This window comes from Nannobrachium achirus (genome assembly GCF_963921795.1).
Source record: "Nannobrachium achirus genome assembly, chromosome: 21".
In the NCBI taxonomy this organism is placed as follows: Eukaryota; Metazoa; Chordata; class Actinopteri; order Myctophiformes; family Myctophidae; genus Nannobrachium; species Nannobrachium achirus.
The window spans coordinates 35,482,293-35,503,580 of record NC_137828.1 but is presented as its reverse complement, the minus strand read 5'-3'; the positions used below and the strand labels follow the sequence as shown (position 1 = coordinate 35,503,580).

The 21,288-nt window shown below is 42.8% G+C and overlaps 1 protein-coding gene across 1 annotated transcript; it reads left to right on the top strand.

Annotated features, from left to right (window-relative positions):
• Positions 1–7: 7 nt before the first annotated feature.
• ccdc191 (coiled-coil domain containing 191) lies at positions 8–21,262 on the top strand (the record flags this gene model as incomplete). Its single annotated transcript, XM_080751744.1, has 18 exons — positions 8–37; positions 1,818–1,856; positions 3,456–3,591; positions 4,182–4,343; positions 5,179–5,360; positions 5,747–5,985; positions 6,827–6,971; positions 7,510–7,700; positions 8,023–8,305; positions 10,516–10,663; positions 12,902–13,127; positions 15,365–15,459; positions 15,904–15,986; positions 17,081–17,182; positions 17,931–18,074; positions 18,403–18,555; positions 19,733–19,887; positions 21,097–21,262. 18 exons carry the CDS (start codon positions 8–10, stop codon positions 21,260–21,262), a joined length of 2,679 nt encoding a protein of 892 aa, XP_080607870.1.
• Between the last annotated feature and the right edge of the window lie 26 nt (positions 21,263–21,288).

Below are 21,288 nucleotides of genomic sequence, written 5' to 3'. Positions count from 1 at the left end.
TACCCAGATGACTCAGATCATCGCAGACAGCTCTCTGGTGTGTAGATTGTTGCACGTTTTCAACCCATTTTGATGATGTAAACAGTGCGTTGCTTGCGAGTGGGACAAAGAACAGTTTACAAGAAACGTAGTCGACATTACAGTAGGCAGGCTATATTATCATATGATATGTAGGCTTAAATGAAGTGTACGAAACAAGACTATCATTCATTAGAGATTAAAAAAAAAGTGAAAATGTCATTGCCAGGACACAATCGCCATCTCATTAGCTGGAAGAGGTTCAGTAAATCACCTGCAAAGAAGAAGGTAGGCCTACTGTATGTTTTTCTTGGATTTAATCAAACCACTGGGCCAGCATCGCACCATGAATATTTGACTTTCACTCAACATACTGTCAGTGTTGGGCAGTAACGTATTACTTTGTAATAGGACTATTACTATAATGCTATTACTTTACCCAGTAAAGAGTAGTGTAAGGGATTATTCTGTCAAAACAGATATTATACCATATTACTATGTAAAAAATAGTACATATGTTTACTGATAGAGTTTCATACTTTTTTAAGGTTTTGTTGACTGCCTTTTGAAAACTTTTCGTTTAAAAGGTTAATATTGCTTCTTTTATTGTATAGCCTTTTTGGCTCTTATTTATTTACTCTTATTATTGTTAAAAAATGGATTCAGTTCTAAAATGAGGCACATTGTGTTGTTGTACATCTATTTCTTTCTTCGATCTTCTTTCCCCCCCTTAGTAAAGTAATAAAATATAATATTATATATTGTACATTATAATATATTACTCTTGATTCCAAGTAATAAGTAATAAAATATGATTAAAGAGTAATATGTAAAAAGTAACATACCGGTTACTCAGCTGAGTAGCCTAATATTGCCCAACTGTATCCTCCCAGATAACTGGGCACTTGAGATATATCTGGCCCTTCATTTTAGTGTCTGATTAATCTCTCAAGAACAGACTCTCTGATGCTACGCAGAGAATGTAAAGGAACTTTTCTTTGACGATGGTTAGCCAGATTGGTGTCCAATTAACAAGTACCCTATTCGTGGTGACTGGTCTTTCAATTGAAGACACATTACTGTAAGATGTGAGTCATAACAGACACAGAAAGAATATGAATACGCACACAAGAAAGCCTGATGCTTTACCCTTCAACATTGCAGTCTGTATCCTTGACAATGATTAATGGACTGCATTTAAATAGCGCTTTTCTCCAAAGCGTGTTTTCACCCATTCACTCTCCAGCGTCAGAGGAAACCATGCAAGGCTCATCTGCTCATTGGGAGAAGTTAGGGGTTCAGTTGTTTTGCTCAAAGACACTTTGACACATGCAGGTCAAACCTCCAATATGTTATAATATTACAATATATTAAAGTGCTAAATCCTCCCAGCGATAATAATGAAAGTCTATGTGGATAAAGGAGAAGAGCACAGGAATGTGTATTAATGTATTACCTATTTCTCATCGTCCAGAAAACTGCTTTTCTCATATACAGTAGATGCTTGTGGTGTGTGAGAAAAGGTAGCTGCACTGCTACAAGAGTAATATATTGGCGTCTGGTGGGAAAGGATTCTGAAATAATCTGTTGATTTTGCAGTGGCTAAACTATCCTGAAATGATCCACCAATTTTGTATTGAATGGGCCTCTACCTGTGGCTCACTGCATGTGAATTTGTCAGCCATTTCTGGGCATCAGGAAAAGGAAACAAAGAGAAAACATGGTAACTTCAGGCCATGTATACCCTCTTGAAAATCCCATCAGCTTAGCTTTAACTCTCTTTTCTTTTTCAAACACAGGTGCAGATGAATGATGGTGATATTGATCAATGGATGAAGGTAAGTACTGTGTGTGTGTGTGTGTGTGTGTGTGTGTGTGTGTGTGTGTGTGTGTGTGTGTGTGTGTGTGTGTGTGTGTGTGTGCGTGCGTGCGTGCGTGCGTGCGTGCGTGCGTGCGTGCGTGCGTGCGTGCGTGCGTGCGTGCGTGCGTGCGTGCGTGCGTGCGTTTGTTGTTAATACCCTGGTAGTAACTATTATTCCTGGGGTCCACACATTACATCGAAAAGACTTTCAGGCATATGGCTATACTTGTTGTTTTGTTTGGTTTGGTTGTTGCTTTTTATCTAAAGTGCTTTTGAGAGATTGCACATTACATTCACCCATTCACACACACATTCATACACCGATGGCGGAGGATTAAACCATGCAAGTCACCAACCTAGAAATTGGGGTTCAGCGTCTTGCTCAAGGACACTTCAACACTACGATATATTATATTATAGCCTCTAGCCTACTTATAACATAATATTGGTACATTGGTACTGGTACATAATATGTACTGTGACTCCTGTGGCAATATAAACGCTGTCCCTCTATCTGTGAGCAACTCCTCTTCACAACAGCGGTACTAAGCAGGACGGAGTGGTCGGTCAGAAATGAAATCATTGATTGAGGGACTGGTGGTAATGGTGGTCAGAAATCTAACAGGAGCGGACGGTCGGGAGTGGGATTTAACCCACGCAGGGCTCTACCTGTTTCGATGGCCACATGTTTTTCTTCATCTCACATTTTACATCGATTGCCTTCACACCAACAGTGAACCGTAGGCTGTTGTGAATCGAAAGTTTTTTTTGTATTTTGTTTTTGTATTTGAATTTGTTTGTTTGATCTGCAACAGAATATACATGAGTCTTCACACATCATGCCCAAACGATGCACACTTTCCGACAAAAAAACGCGCCAGGATTAATTCTAATCGCATTAAACCATGCATGTGGGAATGCACCCTAGTGTAAGTAGGAGTTGAATGGTGCCAACGTTTTTAGGAGAATATAGTAGATAAATAATGAGAGCATCTATAATTGAATTACTATAATTTTATGACAGCCAATTTCATTTCAACCCAGTGAGCAGTAATACCTAAAGGGATTCAAAGGACAAACGTGTTAATTATTTTGTTGGAGCAAGTTTATCCGCAACAGTCAATAACATTTCTAACAACATTAAAGTGCAACACCTAGCCTGTTTCATTCACAGTACATGCTCTGCCCCACTGATTTGTTTAAAATCTTTACTTTATTAAACCCTGGCCTATACCGGTATATTGGCCGCCATGGGTCTATGCTTGGACGATGCTTGGTCCCCTCCTTTTTCTCTCTTCACTCACTACCGTTATTTTTTTATCAATGTTCAATGTTTGTCAATTATACAGTTACAGTAAATGTAATGCCAGAAATGCCCAGAAAAGAGATTATAAACTTAATGTCACAAAATGATTCATATGATCTTTGAGACAATCCTTGGCCCAACGCCTTTTTAATGCTTTACTTTTTCGAGCTATTGCCACTATTAAAACCAAAGGGCAGCAGAGCTCACTGGCAAAAGTGTCTATTTGACCAGTTTCACTCCGCTGAACTGATGAATATTCTTTTCCCTCAGCGTGTGGAGATGGCTTCTGAGTTTGCAGTGTCTGAAGTGTTTCATCTAAAGAAGTCCAAAACGGGAATTAACAGCCATATGGTGGCGTTACAAAGCACTGACCAATTACAGGATCACGACAACGCTTACAGTGAAGGTAGGTCAACCGGTACAAGACTGACAGTAGTTCCCCTGGAGACAGACTGTATTATCCACAGAGAATAGCAATTTAGCCTTGGTGCAGGGATGTGCTGGGCCCCTGATTCAGCCCGGGAAAAAGAGTTGGAAAGGCCCTCATTGCGCGCTATAGAAAGAGATCTCTCTCTACAGTATAGCGCTGCTGCTACTCAAAGATTTGCCATTTCAGTGGGCCAATTACAAGAGTTATATTTTGTCGTTGTCGGGTGGAAACCTTGTATGTCCAAAACTGTTTGTTTTGTATTTATCATTTTAAAAATGATTTAAACTAGTGAAAACAGCAAGCACACAACAAGCACACAACAAGCACACAACGCCTCGCACCGCGAGGCGTTGTGTGCTTGTAGATCTGCTGTTTTCACTACTTTTGTGCAAACAGTTTAATTTATGCAAACGGTTAAATCTTTTCCTAATGGCCGGCCTGGACCGGCCGGGAATGAACCGGCCGTTCGGGAGTTGTCCCGCTTTTCCCAATGGACAGCACGTCCCTGCTCTGGTGCACCCAATGACCTGCTGATGTTTGAGCTTTTTTTTTTTCCTTTCCTGTAGCTCAGGTTCTTCTCAGTGATTGGATGAACAGTAAATTGCGTCTGGAGCTGGAGATGGGGGAGGATGATGAGCACCTGATGGGCTCCGCTGAGACTAGCGGTCCTGGTGATGCCTTCGACACTGGCCCCACTACTGCCCTGGACTACAGCAACTTTAATGGTAGTAAGCGGTGAAGTAAAACGCCCTACCCCCACTAAACCCTGCCCCGGCCGGCTATATTGACAAATGTGACACCAATGGCCCGAATGGGAGGCTTTTGAGAATGGTACTTATACTGACTCTGGAAGGAGAGGAACGCCCGCACACTGTTTATGCTCCAAAAAACTTACTTTTATTATAGGCAACTGCAACGTTTCGACTTCATCAGGCAAGACTTTTGCCTGATGAAGACGTAAAGTCGAAACGTTGCAGTTGCCTATAATAAAAGTAAGTTTTTTGGAGCATAAACAGTGTGTGGGCGTTCCTCTCCTTCCATTATCTGATACCTTGATGTCCAGCACCTGGCCTGAATATAGGCTTGAGATGTGCACACAATCTTGTCTATGAACTTATACTGACTCTCACAGCTGGTGCAGAAAATCTCTCGCAGTCACATTATGTAGTCACATACTGTACAGTATATAGCTTTGTTGAATCTAGTACTGTCTACTGTGCATAATAATGTATGTCTTGTAATCAAATATTAAAGGTCAACGTCAACCCATTTTCATATAATTGGTCCTCACTATTGCTCACCATAATATGGTGCAATTTTCTCTAATCTGTCTGTGTTTCAGTTCAAAAACCCTCCTCTGAGTCACAGGCCGAGTAGAAAACAATGGTACTATAGCATCATTAATGTTAGTGAAGACCAAATGTATGAAGATGAAAAAGAGTTGAAAATATTTGAAGTCATCCTTTAATGCATACCTGAGCACCAGTATTAAAGATTTAAGGTCTCAGAAGCTCTTTCACATTCTCACTCACTCACACACCAATACAAATAACTCACACTCAGAAATGTACAGCCACCTGGCTGAGGAGGAAGAGGACTGTGCGGTCAGCAGCTTCCTTCAAGACCTGATGGAGCGAGAGGTGCTGGACTCTGGGGTGGCAGAGGACATGGCACTGGACACCGAACGGAAGAAGAGGAAGAAAATCAGGGACCCGACGATCGCCATGGAGGCGCGACACAGACAGGTACCTCATCCCAATGACGTAGAGTGGGGTGCTGAGGGCCTGTCCCCGGTTCAATTCCTGATTCCGGCGGAGGATTAGCCGCATGTCATTCCACTGTACCATCTAAATAAAGTCAGAAAAAGACAACTGAGAAAAGGCTAATTGTTACTCTTACAGAGTTAAATTAAAACCACCTGAGCAACATTTGCCGAAAGATCAGCTATTTTCGGTGGATAGATTTGGTGTAGAGGGGGAAAAGAGTGGACCAAGCACAGAGTCAACCCTGGTCAAATCATTATTGAGGGTCAAAGTGGTTAACACAGAGGCTTTTGAAGCAATTTGCAGCCCCACATGGGGTCCAGTGCTATGCGCTCAATCACACTGAGTGTTGATGATTTGACTAAAAGGTGCGTGAGAACAGGGCACAGCGGGACGCTGAAAGGGAGAAGCAGCAGCGGGAGAGGGAAGCTCGGCGGGAGGCCAGAGAGGAGGCTAAACGCAGAGAGCGAGAGGAGGAGGAAAGGAGAAAGCGGGAGGCACGCAGGCAAGAAGAGATGGTGCAGCAGGAGATGTTCAGGCTCCGTCGCCAGATGGAGGAGAAAAGAGGCCTGGAACAGCAGGTTAGACAAAGGTACAGTATGTGTGGGTATCCTTAGCATGACTCCCACCAATCACTCAAATCAGTCCAAAACTGTTAATGCCTCTTCCTGTGCCACTGATTGCTTCATTATCATCGTTTCAAGTTGGAGAGAATTAGGTATTCCCTTTGGGGATCCATTTCTAAATCTGACACAGCCTGGCAACCTTTCCTGTCATTTATAGAGAGCATGGAGGCAGAAACTGTAGCTGCAACATAGTGCAATTTTATTTATTCTGTATGTTTATTTTTTCTTTTCCTTACTGTGTACATGTTTTGTCTTTGAACTGTGTTTTTTGTCTGTTACGGGTCTGAGGGGTGGGTGGGTGGGGCTTTGTATGTTCTTTGTATGGTATTTGCATAAAGGAAAAATTATAATAAAAAATAATAATCATCGTGTGAAACGGATTAAATAGATGTAGAATTAGTATGCCTGTGATGAGCACAATACATACTGCCAACTTTGCAGTGCGAAGAGAATTGAACTGAACCATTACATTGTTGCAGGCATTAGTTTAGTGGTGCTAAACTAACAAAGTGGGGCTTCGTTAAGGTGAGTGCAATCTGGCGAGGGCCAATTAGCCAGTGACATGGGTGACATAAAATTGACTTACTTGTTGTAAATGTTTTGAACGTGACAATACACGTTGTCATCACAACCTGCAGAAGGAGGGGTTAGTGCAATTGGTTGTGACCTTGTAGATCTTCTATCTCAGCCACATGTTTGCCTATTTTCGCCAAATGTTCGTGCTATCTTTGCCAAATATTTTCCTGGTATATGACATGCCCAGAATAGGGACAGTAGGGTTTAATGGTATACATGTATAACCATGTCACGTGTGGTCCACAGGGAGAGGGAGAGACGGGACAGGGAGAGGACAGCCAGCGGCCTTCAGTCAGGCCCTCCACTCCCCATCAAGCTGGGCCACCAGGAAAAAGAGAATACATGCAGAGAACAGCAAATTCAGGCCAAGAAACAGATGGTCCACCTCAAGGTTGGTACATGATGCGTACAGTATGTGTGTGTGTGTGTGTGTGTGTGTGTGTGTGTGTGTGTGTGTGTGTGTGTGTGTGTGTGTGTGTGTGTGTGTGTGTGTGGCGCTGTGTGTGCATGCATGTTCTTCTCTACATGTTGCCCCTAGGATACCTTTTCGCCAAACACAATATTGCTTTTCATTGCTACGCCGACGATGTCCAAATCACTACCCCTCACTGTCTATGCCAATGATTCACTTCAGTGGTTACATGACTGCTTAAATGAAAAACCTTGTCACCTTTGACAGTAGCTTCACCTACCTAGCATATTGATGCATGTTCACACTATATGTACACACACACAAAAATCTATATTTTTCTATATTTTGATGCATGGGTTCATGTTATTCTGTGTGTGTGTGTGTGCCCGCGTGTGCGTCTTTGTGTGTGTGTGTGTGTGTGTGTGTGTGTGTGTGTGTGTGTGTGTGTGTGTGTGTGTGTGTGTGTGTGTGTGTGTGTGCGTGCGTGCGTGTGTGTGCGCGCATGCGCGTCGTATAGTGTCTGCAGACGCACTTCTCAGGCTGGTATTCAGTGCTGTTGCAACAGAGGATGCGAATGGGCAAGGCTACAGCCCTGTGTGATTGGAAGAGACAGCTGAGGGTATGGCGAGCCTGGCGAGCACTGGTCTGGGCGGGGACACGGCACCGGGAAGCGCAGAGGATGGAGGAGGAGCTCAAAGCTGAAAACAGGCAAGAGCCAATCACAGCACATCACAAAGTAAAAATAATAATAAAGTACAGTACTTGACTGAATGTACTTAGTTACTGTGAACCACTTATTGAGAGTAGCCTGGAGAATCCTCCCGGTCGCATGAATTCACATTATCATGTGTCTTCTTCTTCTGCAGTCCGGTCTGGCCTCAAGTGCCGTTTTGAAGAAACCAAAAAGTGGAAGTGCCAATCAGCATCTGTCAATCACAGGGGCCTGAGTGCAGACGCTGATTGGCTCGTCCACTTTTTGCTTTGTGGTATTTGATTGAGAGTAAATATACGGTTGTGTCCTCCACTCCAGGCGATGCCATATGGCCATGGAGAACGATCGCAGGCGGCTGCTGAAGCGATGTCTAAACGAATGGCAACTCTGGTATCGGAGGCAAAAGGAACGACAGGAGCTTCTGAGTCAACAAGAGGAAACCCGTCGCAAGATGGCCGCCCTGCTCAGCGCCGCGTCAACGGGCAAACTCAACACCAAGACGGAACCCACAGCTCCTCCAGAGAAGATAGCAGCTATGCCAGGGATGTTCGACCAACCAGAGACCACAGAGAAAGTTAAAGACATGCTCACACAACCACAGGTACAGATACTAATGTTTTTAAACCCTGCTTCATCCTATACTGTACATGTGAGCTACTTACTTACTGTCCATCAGATTGCATCCCCTCCCGGCTCCTCATCGAAGTATTTGGTGCGGTTGGCCCAATTGTTTTATTGTTGCTAAATACTTGTCTTACATCTGGTTGTGTCCCCACTGTTTTTAAGCATGCTGTCGTACAACCTTTAATCAAAAAGAAAAACCTCGACCCAACAATTTTATCGCATTTTAGGCCCATTTCTCAATTACCTTTTTTATCTAAAGTTCTGGAAAAAATAGTTTACAACCAACTACAGTGTTTTTTAATTTCCCAAGGCATCCATGAAAAATTTCAATCTGGTTTTAAACCCGGCCACAGCACAGAAACGGCTCTTTTAAAGGTTTTTAACAATTTGATTTTAACAGCTGACAAAGGAAACCCCGCCGCCCTGGTGCTCCTGGACTTATCAGCGGCATTTGACACTGTGGATCATAGAATACTACTACAGCGTCTGGAGCATCAGGTCGGCATCACCGATATGGCTCTGTCATGGTTTCATTCCTATCTGTCCGATAGGAGCTTCTCAGTTCAATTAGGCCCATTCTCTTCACCTCCAGCCCCCCTCACATGTGGAGTGCCACAGGGCTCCATACTAGGCCCCATCCTCTTCCTGCTTTACATGCTCCCCCTGGGTCCTATCCTGTCCAAACATAATATTTCCTTCCACTGCTACGCCGACGACATCCAATTATACCTTCCCCTTAAATCAAACTCCAACAATTCATTTCAGCCACTACTCAACTGCTTGCACGACATAAAAATCTGGATGGACGCTAACTTTTTAAACCTCAATGAAAGCAAAACTGAAATAATTATATTTGATCAACACATTACCCCACCACTCACTATCCCAGACCCCATTCTTCCATATATCCGTACATCCGCCAAAAACCTCGGTATCATTCTAGACAGCACTTTCAAATTTCATAAACATATTAATTCTGTAGTCAAAACCAGCTTTTTTCAACTCCGTCTCCTCGTCAAAGCCAAGCCATATTTACCTAAAAAACAGTTAGAAGTGGCAATACATGCATTCATCTCCCAAAGGCTCGATTACTGTAATTCCCTATATAGCGGCATTGACCAGTCATCCCTCAAACGCTTACAACTGGTCCAAAACGCTGCCGCCCGCCTGTTAACCAGCACTAAAAAACAGGAACACATAACCCCGGTTTTAGCCACACTTCACTGGCTCCCAGTAAAATCCCGGATTGATTTCAAAATCCTACTTTTTACATTTAAATCCATAAACGGTCTGGCCCCTATATATCTCTCAGAGCTCTTGAAACCCTACGTCCCCAACAGAGCCCTGAGATCCGCCGATAAGCAGCTGCTGGTTGAGCTGGTTCCCAAAAAAACAACCAGAGGGGCACGCGCTTTCGCGGCTTCAGCCCCCAGGTTATGGAACAGCCTGCCTTTTTCGATCAGGTCTGCTACATCCATAAGTATTTTTAAATCTCAGGTTAAAACTCACCTTTTCTCACTAGCTTTTAATCTCCCCTGAGGTCTTTTACTGTTTGCTTTTATACTGTATATGTGTGTTGTGTTCTTTTTTTTTTTTTTGACATTTGTTATATGTATATGCTCATGCTTTTATTGTTTGCTCCTTCTCTGTACAGCACTTTGGTCAATTTCGGTTGTTGTAAACGTGCTTTATAAATAAAGTTTGATTTGATTTGATTTGATTACAGGATGTTCATATGGGTAGGTTTTATGTGATAAATGTACAGTAGTGGTCCCCAAACCTTTTAGCTCAAAAGAGAAATTGGATGTGATGATGAAGAGAAAAAAGTTTAAATTATTTTTTTTTTTTTTTTTCAAAGGGAAGCACACACATTCAAAAAGTTAACATTACAGATGCTGGGCAACAATACGAACACTTGGGAGAAGAAGAAGATGTCTGCACACTGCGTAACAGCTCCCAGAAACAACTATATTGAAAAGACTTGATGTAGAACGGGTTGTGGTCGAAATGTTGTCCTCAATCAAGTTGCTGCACATTGTGCAGCCATTTTTTTCTTCTCTCATATTGGTTTCTAATTTGTGAAAGATTGTCCACAACCCAAGAATGGGGCCTGACCCACTGTTTGGGAAACACTGACGCATACAGCATTACCTCCCCCTGTGTGCTGTTCTCTCTGTGTCCACGTAGGAAGATCATCAGACCCTAGCCCACAAACTCCAACCAGGTAACACCACCCCAGCGGGTGCTGCTGTGGCGAGGCCCACACAGCCATGGCACGTGACCCGACGCCACGCGGCGCTGACCACTGGTGAGCTCCGCCAGGCACGGCAGAGAGGTGACCATGTTGGCGCCACCGCGCTGTCTCAGAGCAAGGTTATTATAGTTTTGCATTTTTTTCATTCGTTTTTGTTTTGATTTAGTTTTAACTTCATGTTTTCATTTTTGGTTACTCCTTAATTTGTTTTTAAAGTGGGTTTGGTAGTTTAGTTTAGTTTTTATTTTGTGAAAGAGCTTGGTTTTTAGTTGAGGTTTTATTTTATTGTAATATGGATTAGCCTGATGCAAGAAAGAAATAATAATAATAATCTTTATTTGTATAGCGAGTCACAAAGTGCTTGACAGAAGAAGCAATGGTGCAACAACAACACATCAAAAATAGGAAAAAAGAAAATAAGAATATATGTAATAGCAGTCAAGGAACAATAATAACATAGGTTAAAATCACGAGAAATAGGGGTTGAAGGCAGCTCTATAGAGGTGGGTTTTCAGCAGTGATTTATAGCGGGGCAGAGAGTCAGCAAGCCTTATTTATTCGGGTAGGGCATTCCAAAGCGTTGGGGCTCTGAAAGCAAAGGCCTGTTCACCTCTTGTTATGTAGTTGCAGGTAGGAATGATCAGCAGTCCTTTGCCTGAGGATCTGAGAGCACGAGATGGTTCATAGGGGTCGAGTAAAGCCCTTTGCACACAGGCGCACAATATAATTTTTTGAAAAGAAAACAATGATTCTCTATGACCTCATGCACACCGGCTCCGAATTAGCCATGCGACGAGTGGCTGCCGCCGTGCGTTTTTTTCTCGATCGAACCCAGTTCGATTCGTGCGTCTTGTCGCATGCGGTAAAAAACTCATCACTCCTTTTATGACTCCTTTTTGGATCCGCAGCGCCGATTCCGCACAGCCTTGCACACCAAATCCAATGCGTTTTATTCATGCCGCAAACGAAAACAACGCAACTGTCCTGTGTGCAAAGGGCTTAAGTCTGAAATGTAAGAGGGTGCGAGGCGAGGCCGGACAAGGCCTTGTACGTGATGAGTGAAATTTTAAAGTCAATTCTAAAAGAAATGGATAACCAGTGCAAGGAGGCTGTAGAGTACAACTCAAGGTTTTGCCAATAGGTGTAATGTGGTCGAATTTGCTGGTGCCAGTTAAAAGTCGTGCAGCTGCATTCTGAATGAGTTGGAGGCGATGAATAGATTTTTTGGAGAGGCAGGAGTAAAGGGAATTGCAGTAGTCGAGGCGTGAGTAATTAAATGCAAGAATGACCTTTGTCAAATCAGGGGAGGACAGAAAGAATTTAATTTTAACTTTTTTCTTGAGATTGTAAAAAGAAGTTTGGACAAAGATGCTATGCTACAGTATGTGAAGCTTTTCAATCTTCTATTTTTGAATATTTTTGACAAAGACTAAAACTAAGGGCATTTTGTCTTTAGATTAGATTCAGTTAGTTTTGTAAACACACAATACAGTTTAATTTAGTTTTGTTTTAGTTCAGTGGTTCTCAACCTGTGGGTCGGGAGCCCCAGAGGGGTCCCCAAATTATTTTGGGGGGTCCCCAGATGATTAACTTATCATTGGTTTTTCACTCAACAGTAAACTAACCAACATAAAGTTTAAGTGTATATGGGTGGGCAATTATTTTTTTCCATGGGGCCACATGAACAACAGAAAATATTGTGGAGGGCCGGGCCAAAAGGCAGTGCTCCCCGCACGATTTGCTCCCCGCAAACTAAACACACAGCTTTACCTGCGACTTCAGTAAATAAATACATAGCAGTCCACTTTTTGCTGAAAACCCGGCATTCGGCATCGGCTTTTCTTTTTTTTTGCCACATTAGCCATTTTTGATGGGTAACCAGTAACCACTTGACTTGTGACCAGTCTGACCACCTACTTGTTATTGAGACAACGATCCAATGATCACGCACACGTGCTGATGTACGCATTGTGTCCATATGTACGTGAATGAAAAACGTAAAAATTAAAGCAATACAGCTTTAGTCCATCCATGAGGTAAAATTTGAAAATGTGTTTATTTTGTAATTTGCCATTAACAACCCTACACAGGCCGGTCAGAGTGAACCAAAGGGCCGCATACGGCGTCGCGAGGCGTTGTGAGCATGTAGATCTGCTATTTTACCAAATAGAACCGTGTTATACAAAATGTAATGCCTCAAGTCTTAGTGCTCGTCAGGGTGGGTCCCCAGTTCAAATATGATTATTTTGGGGGTCGCGGCCTGAAAAGGTTGAGAACCACTGTTTTAGTTAACTATAGTAACCCTGTCTCAGAGCACAGGGCTAGGAGCTGGCCGCTTTGAGCACAGGCACGCCACCCAGCAGCAGACCATCGCACAGCAGAGGAAGCTGCTCAGGGACCAGCAGCAGCAAATTGCACGGCTCCAGGTGGAACACAGCATCATGGGATGCAAGCTGGAGGCACAGGGAGCAGCAGAGTTGACCCCGCTCCCTTTCCATGCAGCTTCTAAGCCCGGGGGGCTCAACCTTGACCCTGAAGAGCAGAGGTATCTATAGGCTCCTAGTCTCCGACTGTGTGGGAGCATTATGTACTGTATTGCAGTGGTGTAAAGTATTGTACTTAAGTACAACTTTGAGGTACCTGTACTTTACTTTCCAATTTCCAATACTTTTACTTCTACTCCACTACATCTCGGATCCAAATATTGTACTTTTACTCCACTACATTTATTTGAAAACTTAAGTTACTAGTTACTTTGCAGGTATAAATTATAATATTAAAAAAAACATACATTAACCACTTTAGCCTTATTTTATCCCTTGGCTTTTTGAAAATAGCAGATCTACAAGCTCACAACGCGTCAAATCGTGACGCATTTTGAGCTTGTACTGTAGATCTGCTATTTTTAAACACTTTGTACTTTTACTTTCGGTACTTTAAGTACATTTTGATGCCAATACTTTCATACTTTTACTCAAGTACATTTTGAATTCTGGACTTTCACTTGTAACAGAATATTTCTACATTGCTGTATTGATACTTTAAATGTGAGCACTTTTTCCACCACTGAGCATTATGTACTGTATTGATACATTTTAAAGCGATGTCAAAACTTTGGCAAAACCTTGAGTTGTACTCTACCGCTATCTGGCCATGACTAAAGTCAAAGTATTGAAATGATAAATAAATAAACGCTTGCACAATGAGGACTCCGTGCTTTACTGCACCAAATAACTCAAGCAAAACTTTTGAGTTATTTGGTGTAATAAAGCATCTATCGCAGTGGAGCCCTCAGTGTGCGAGCGTTTATTTATTTATATTTTCTATACGAGTCGTCGCTCAGCACCTGCCCAAATTAGGGATGTGCATGTCTGCTCTCTCTTTTCATAAAGTCAAAGTATTGTCAATCACCTTTATTTGCTGCTTCTGTGCTGTGTGAGCTTCAAACAGGGAGTAGCACATGACTCTAAATGGCCAAACAGGTCTCAAAATCACACTTGTACATGAAGATAATACAAAAAAATAGATTCCAATACAACAAACTAGTCCTGGTATGTAATTAGGGGAAAGTGGGAAGGGAAATTGCTGTATTTATGTTCTATGAACAGAGAAGCTCTGCTCTAATAGCAATGATTACTCTCAGAATATAGAGCTTTAACTTTTTAAACAAACAATATCACGTACCCTACCTTTAAATTGTCTGATTCTGCTTCCCTGCACACAGTTCATTTTGTATTTCTTACTGTCTGCATTGAAATATTTTGCTTTATAAGAAATGCATTCATCCTCAAGGGCCAATAATATCTGTCTCTCCAACTAGGCAATTGAATTTCCGCTTGTTTGGAAGACTATAATACCCCCCAAAGTCCCCTTCAAGAGCTCCTGTGCAATGCAACACTTTACTAATACTCCTCAAGCTTAGTGGGGTGGGAGAAGTTGTGGGTGAGTTTGACAGGAATGGAATTATGTATGAGATTAATTTGCAACAATAATTTACTTAATTCAGGCAGCTGGGAGTTTAAGAAACAAAATACCACATTTCCCAGAGGGATCACCACTCGCTTGCTGGAGGCTAATTCTAAATTTATTTCAGTAATAACTGTGTACTATTCAGTGCATATTAGTCAAGCTTGAAAGAGTGTCATTGACGATCAGGATGGCTGCCTGGCTAAGTATGGCAGGAGGCATTGGGATCTAAACCTCTGAATCTCTTTAGTGTGGCAGTTTTATATGATGAAGTAATAATAAGGCATTCATTTATGAAAAGAATATAAATAGTTGACATATAAGGTTTCCATCCAACAGCAACGATATAGTTATACAATTGTGTTGTATGTACATTGATTGATTTATTATAATAATAATTATGAATTGATTATTATTATTACTATTATTATTTCTAGCCAGAGCCTATTGTCTCTCTCATTTTTATTATTTATATTTGTTTATTACTATTATTACTAATGCTGTTGCAATGAACAGGCCAAAACAATCTCTCAGGGTTCTCACATCATCATATTGATTTTTGATGCTAATCATGATTTGAATGGTAAAAAATCACACCCATGTGAAATGAGCGGTGCCTTGAGGTTTTGTGAGCTTCGCGGGACATACTGACGGACATGCACACAAAGCCAGATGTAGGTGCGGAAAAGAAAAATAATAAATGGAAAACTATGCATGACATTTTATTTAATAGGGTTCGGGGTTGAAAACATTTCCCTCTGAAGGTGGATCTATACGCAAAGTGATTTCACAATGTTTTTCTCTGCACTGTTCCAGGGTACAGAGTATCCCTGAAGGAAAGGATGAGCCCAGCAGCATGCCTCCCAGGAAGGCAATCATCCTCCAGCCTAGCCCCCATCCAATTGTCATGGGTCAGTCAGCATATCACTTCTGTCTGGTTTGTGGTTATGCAGTACACACACGCACACACACACACACACACGCACACGCACGCACGCACGCACACACGCACGCACACACACACACACACACACACACACACACACACACACACACACACACACACACACACAGAGAGAGAGAACAGACCTCCTTGCAGTCGGCCACAGGAGCCTTTGTCGTTGTTTTATTCAATACAATTGGGTACAATTGGAAAATGTGCAATTTAATTTCATGGCTCTGAATTTTGTGAATAGGGGATGAATATGAAACTTGGTTGAGGACATAAACAAGAGCGAGGCAGCCAGGCACTAAGGCTCAGCTGAACCTGCCGCTATGTGGTTGGAATACTAACCGTGCACACCTTGTACCCAACTCACCTGTTGACAGGGGCTCTCTTTTATCTCTCCCTAAAGCCATGGAGGAACGTGCTCGTCAGCGAGCGGAGCGAAGGAGCGAGGTGGAAGAGCTAAAGAGAAAGAAGGAGAGGGAGAAGTTGGTGAGAGTTTAAGGAATGATTTATGAAGTCTATTTAGCAGCAGGCATTTGAGCACACTAAAGGGAGAGTTCAAGTTATATACTTTAATAACCAGTGGTGTGATATGGATTTTTGAAGTGCTGGCCCTCTAAATTCATGATGTCACATGCACGTCACATGCGCGTGCACGTGCACGCGCATGTGTGCACGCATGCCTGCCGCTCGGTGCTAATACTGTATAACACAACATTTTTAATGTAATTATATTTCTTATTATTTAGATACATTGTTAATTTGTTGTTTTTATTTTAGTTTCAATTAATGTGTTTTCCTTTAAGTTTTATATAAAATAACTTTAGTTTACATAGACTTTATAGACTCACCCACACACAGTAAAGTCTGCTAGCTCCTTTCGGAACCTCTCCCTCTGCTACGCAGCTCTGACAAAATGAGTGATTTAAACTCATGACATGAAGCGTGAGGAGCTGCATAGCGGAGGGAGACGAGAGGTTCCTAAAGGAGTTAAAAGCCTGCAAAGAATGCTAGGCGAACATATATGCTGGCCGCATATACAAGTGTAAATGAACCTGCCTACCAGAGTATTTTTATGCAAAACAGACAGGTAGGGAATTGAAGTGTTGACCGAGCCGTCGAGCCGTCACCATCACACAACTTGACGACGTGCGTGTGCGTGCATGCATGTGGGGCGCGTGTGCGTACCAGAGGAGCCAAGTTTTGTCCACGCCGCGGGGGGCTGAAGCCATATCGAGCGCTACTCCCCGCCCGTTTGCATACATGCAATTGATGCAAATAGGCTATAGGAGCGCTCCGCGGGGTGCTGAAACCCCACGGCACCCACAGACTTGGCGCCTATGGTGCGTACAGCTTGATAAGTGTGGGCTCGCCGAGCCCAACCGAGCCCACGGTATCTCACCCCTGGTAATAACCAAGCTGATAACGTCTGTGTGTGTTTGCGTGTGTATGTGTGCGTGTGCGTGTGTGTGCGTGCGCAGGAGCTATAGATTGTGTAGTGTCTAGAATTGTGTAGATTGTGCGTCGTGTTCAGAATTAATGCAACGATTAATGCACACGAATAACGAACGCTATCTTTTCAGGCTGGGATGAAAGATGCCGAGGAGCAGAGGCAGCGGGAAGAGGAGGAAGAGAGATGCAGGGTGGCAGAGAGGAAGAGAGAGGAGAGAAGACTACAAAGAGAGGTGAGAGGTGTACTTCATACTTTATGGTACTCTGTCAGAATACAGGAAGCACTGTTCTGTCTCATTGATTGATTGATTGATTCTCAATAAGAGAAAGAGGTTGCGCATCAGCATTGGGGTTTCTCAGTGGAGTGCTAGACCTAAAGTACAATATACATAAAAAGTAGGAATTCAAAATTCCAAAAAGGTAGCACATCCAAAACTTTAAATCACTGGAGGAGAAAGTACTCCAACAAAGAACGCTTACACGTTTTGATAATGAGCCTCTCGTCAGGTAGATGGACACTGGTTCACAGTGTGCCTGCACTCTCTGTCAACCTTGTACAACTTGAAATACTACATAAGTCTGCCGCATACTCCAACCGAAAACAAACTTTGTTCGGCTAGGCCATTATTAAGAACAAAGTTATTAGAAAACTTCAGCAGTGCCTTTCCGACATTCTGCTCGGTACATCTTGCACTCCCAAGATTTCCTGGCTAGCCGAACACCTCCCTAGCCGTCTGAACATTATTTATGATTGCTCAGAAGTTCAAGGTGGGGGTGGTTTTCTGGTTTGTTTTACTTTATTTCCGTATTCTGCCCACGGCTATATTCTGCCTGCAGTGAACAATGAATAGTTTTGAAGAGGCGTTTGTTGAGGATGTTGGATTCACAAACACCTCTATTTAATCCCTTTCGAAGGTAAACATAGCCTATCATATATTAACAGAACCTGTGTGTGTCTGCTTGCGATATGTGGGTGTCCAGAGGGAGCAGGAAAAGCGTAAGCAGGTTGAACGGCTCCAGGTGCTTCAGAAACTGGCCCGGCAGCACTACAACAGAACCCTGTTGGTACGGCGTGGACTGGCACCATGGAAATGTCTCCTTCAACGCAGCCATGCCAACGGACAGGTAATGACCGGCCCACACAGGAGACACATTCCAAGCTGTGGGCTGTGAGCAACTCGTTGCGATTCTGATACGCCAGTGCAATAACAAAATGAGATACCCCAAGCCTGTCCATAACTACACGCACGCACACACGCCCAACACAAATGCACACAAACACATAATATGAGAGATTTTCATCTATTTACTTAATGTAAATGTATTATCAATCAACGGCAGATGCATCGTGCTTTCATGCCATCCCATTGTTGTGTACCTGGCTCCTGTGGTTGAAATAGGATGTATTCACCTACCGTTATGCACTGGCGGTTTTCCTTTCACTCTGCTCCAGCTGGCCGAGGGCCATCATAATCTCTCTGTGATGAGGCGGTGTGTCCTCGCCTGGCTGCGACTCGCAAGCCATACCGTCGCTCAGAGATGTGCCTCGGCTGCCCAACTGCATCAAAACCTTCTGCTGCGCAGAGGCCTGAGTTGCTGGAAAAGAGTATGCATACACGTACACACACACAATCTCTCTCTCTCTCTCAAACAGCACAGCCATGGTTCTGTTATCTGGGTGGATGAGGGTGGATCCATTCCTCTGCTTTTGCTATCCCTCCCTCTGAAATCTAGACTTGTCAGATATGTTTGATAGGCCCTATTTATGTTTGATAACATTTTAAAGCTGCAGTTTGTGATATTTAGTTTTTGTTTAAATTAGTGTTTAAAAGCTCTATATTGTGACAGCAATATTGCTATAGATGGGTTTCTGGTCCACGTTACACTGATAAGAACTAGATGCGTGCGCAGGGTCAGTACCAAAATTAGCCAATGAAACCAGCGCTCCCCAAAACAACAGGTTTGGGGATTGGACGGAATTGATTACATGATACAGTCAGCTGTGCATTTAGTCTCAATGTTTGTAAACAAGAAACCCGTCTATAGAGCAGGGGTCTTCAAAGTGTTTCTGGCCAAGGACCCTCTAGCTGAGAGATGAAGCAGGGACCCCCACTACATATTGTTGTGTTGCAGATCAAACTTTTCATAGATTTCATAGATGGATTCAGACCTACTTAAAATAAATATAAATAATTTCTCTCTAAATATCTTGGATAGAAATGTGCTTTCATGTTTGTTTGTTTACATGGGAAGGTTTATTCTATAATGTATGTAGAGATGCATTAATTTTTATCTCGTAAACTCAATGTGTTGTATTTTGTGATATCATTCACTAAGATCTATTGCATTTCTTCAACACTAGATTACAGTAATTAATATTGTTTTAATATACTTTTTTTTTTTTTTTTCAGTCTAAAAGGAAGAAAAAGCCCATTCCCAAGGGTTAGGGTTAGGGTCCATTCCCAAGATGCAATGCAATCTTTCATGGGCAGATGTGACTTATGGGGGCTAGTAGTGTCACTGTAAATAGTACCGTAATAAAGAAATCTCTGGCTTATTGTGTCTAAAAATACATATTTAGCCACTTGTATGCATGCCACCACCCACTGAAATTGAAGTCGCTAAGATGGCTAAAATGACAGAAAGCGGTACATGAAAACATTTTAACTCATCTTTTCTTTTCTCTAATTACAATCTAAAATATGAACCTTGTTGTAAAAAAAACAAAGTTGTCCTTTAAGTTGAACAACTACATGGCCCTGAGTGAATGTCACCTCTTTCAGCTTAAGGACTGGCGTATGATTCAGGAAGCGCGGGCCGAGCGTTTCTATCGCATGCACACACTGAGGAGGATTCTGTTGGCACTGCTAGACCATGTGACCCAGGAAAGGCTTGCGGAGTGGGACCGCCAAGATCTGGCTCAGGAACACAGTGACAGGTACAGTTGACAGGTGTGGAAAAGGTACCAGCACCTTTCCCACATGAACACACAATGTATGTGTGAGTGCTGGTTCCTGAGTAATGTAACTTTCCTCTTCTACCCCGGATTTGAACCCGGATTCCTGCGCAAGTGCTGAAATATTGATCTTCACCGAGCTTGCTCAGGGTATAAATACAAATTTCAATAGAAGAGCAGGCAGACAAAAATACAACTACCATACAGATTGCACAAAACTACTGTTTACATAGTGAGGCTTTGTGGCTAAATCATCAACCATGATGGAATACGTTAGAGCATGTGTTGAAACACTAGTCATTGGGGGTTTACTGAGTTAAGTTGTGTTTTTAATAATGCAGGGGAGTACTGTATAGGGCTGGATTTGTTCTCTCCGCGTTTTCCCAGGGCCTGTACTACAAGTAGTCTCTCCAGATCTCGACAGTCCTCTTCAGATGATGAGCAATCTATTCACTTGGGATAGATTGCATCTGCCTCTAGCAGAGCAGCATACGCTTAAACTTCAATAAAGAAAGACTTGTTTTACAGGCCATTGCCTCTTCAAATTGCCTACACAACATAGTTCTTAGATTTGAGAATTTAAATACTACAAGCTTGCAACAAGTTGCAACTGGGAGCTTATACACTAGGTCTGGGGAAAAAAAAGGTTTTTAGGTGAAGAAGATACAGATTTCACCCAATCAGGAAAGAGAACTCATACGTGATGCACTTAGATTGGTATAACTGATAATTCTGTCAAACAGTCCAACACTTCACCTCGACAGCAGACTCACATGTTGACCCACAGTAACAGGCAGCTGTCGCTCATAACCTCGGACACTCCCCACTTATTGCGGGCAGAGGTGTTGCACCAAATTCTTTTTGAAAAACCCATGTTTCTGTCAGTGGTGCTCAAACCTTTTCATGTGAAGGACCCCCAAAATGATATGCATTTGGCCACGGACCCCCATCTCAAAATATTTCGTTCCAGAGACCCCCCAGAAGCAAAATTTGAGTTATAAATGTTCGCTTAAAAAATACATATACCGGTAATCAAAGATTTGCACACATTTTCACGACTTTTCAAAAATAGCAGATCTACAAGCTCACAGCGCGGCACTTTCAATAGCTAAAGTATAAAATAATTAAGGCCCCTCCCCCTTGGGCCCTAGTAACTCAGTCCCCCCCCCCCCCCTTGTGACACCCCTGCAGGCGGGTGTTGCGAGGCTGTTTCCTGGCCTGGCGGCAGTTTCCAGGTCTGCTGCGCAAGGAGAGGGAGAGAGAAGTGCGGAGGGAGAAACTGAGACGAAGAGTAGCTGAAGTTCTGCCTGATTTTCACTCCTCCCCTCTGGAATGCCTCCGGGAACCACCAATTTAGCCCTGTCATGTTCCAATTTTATTTGT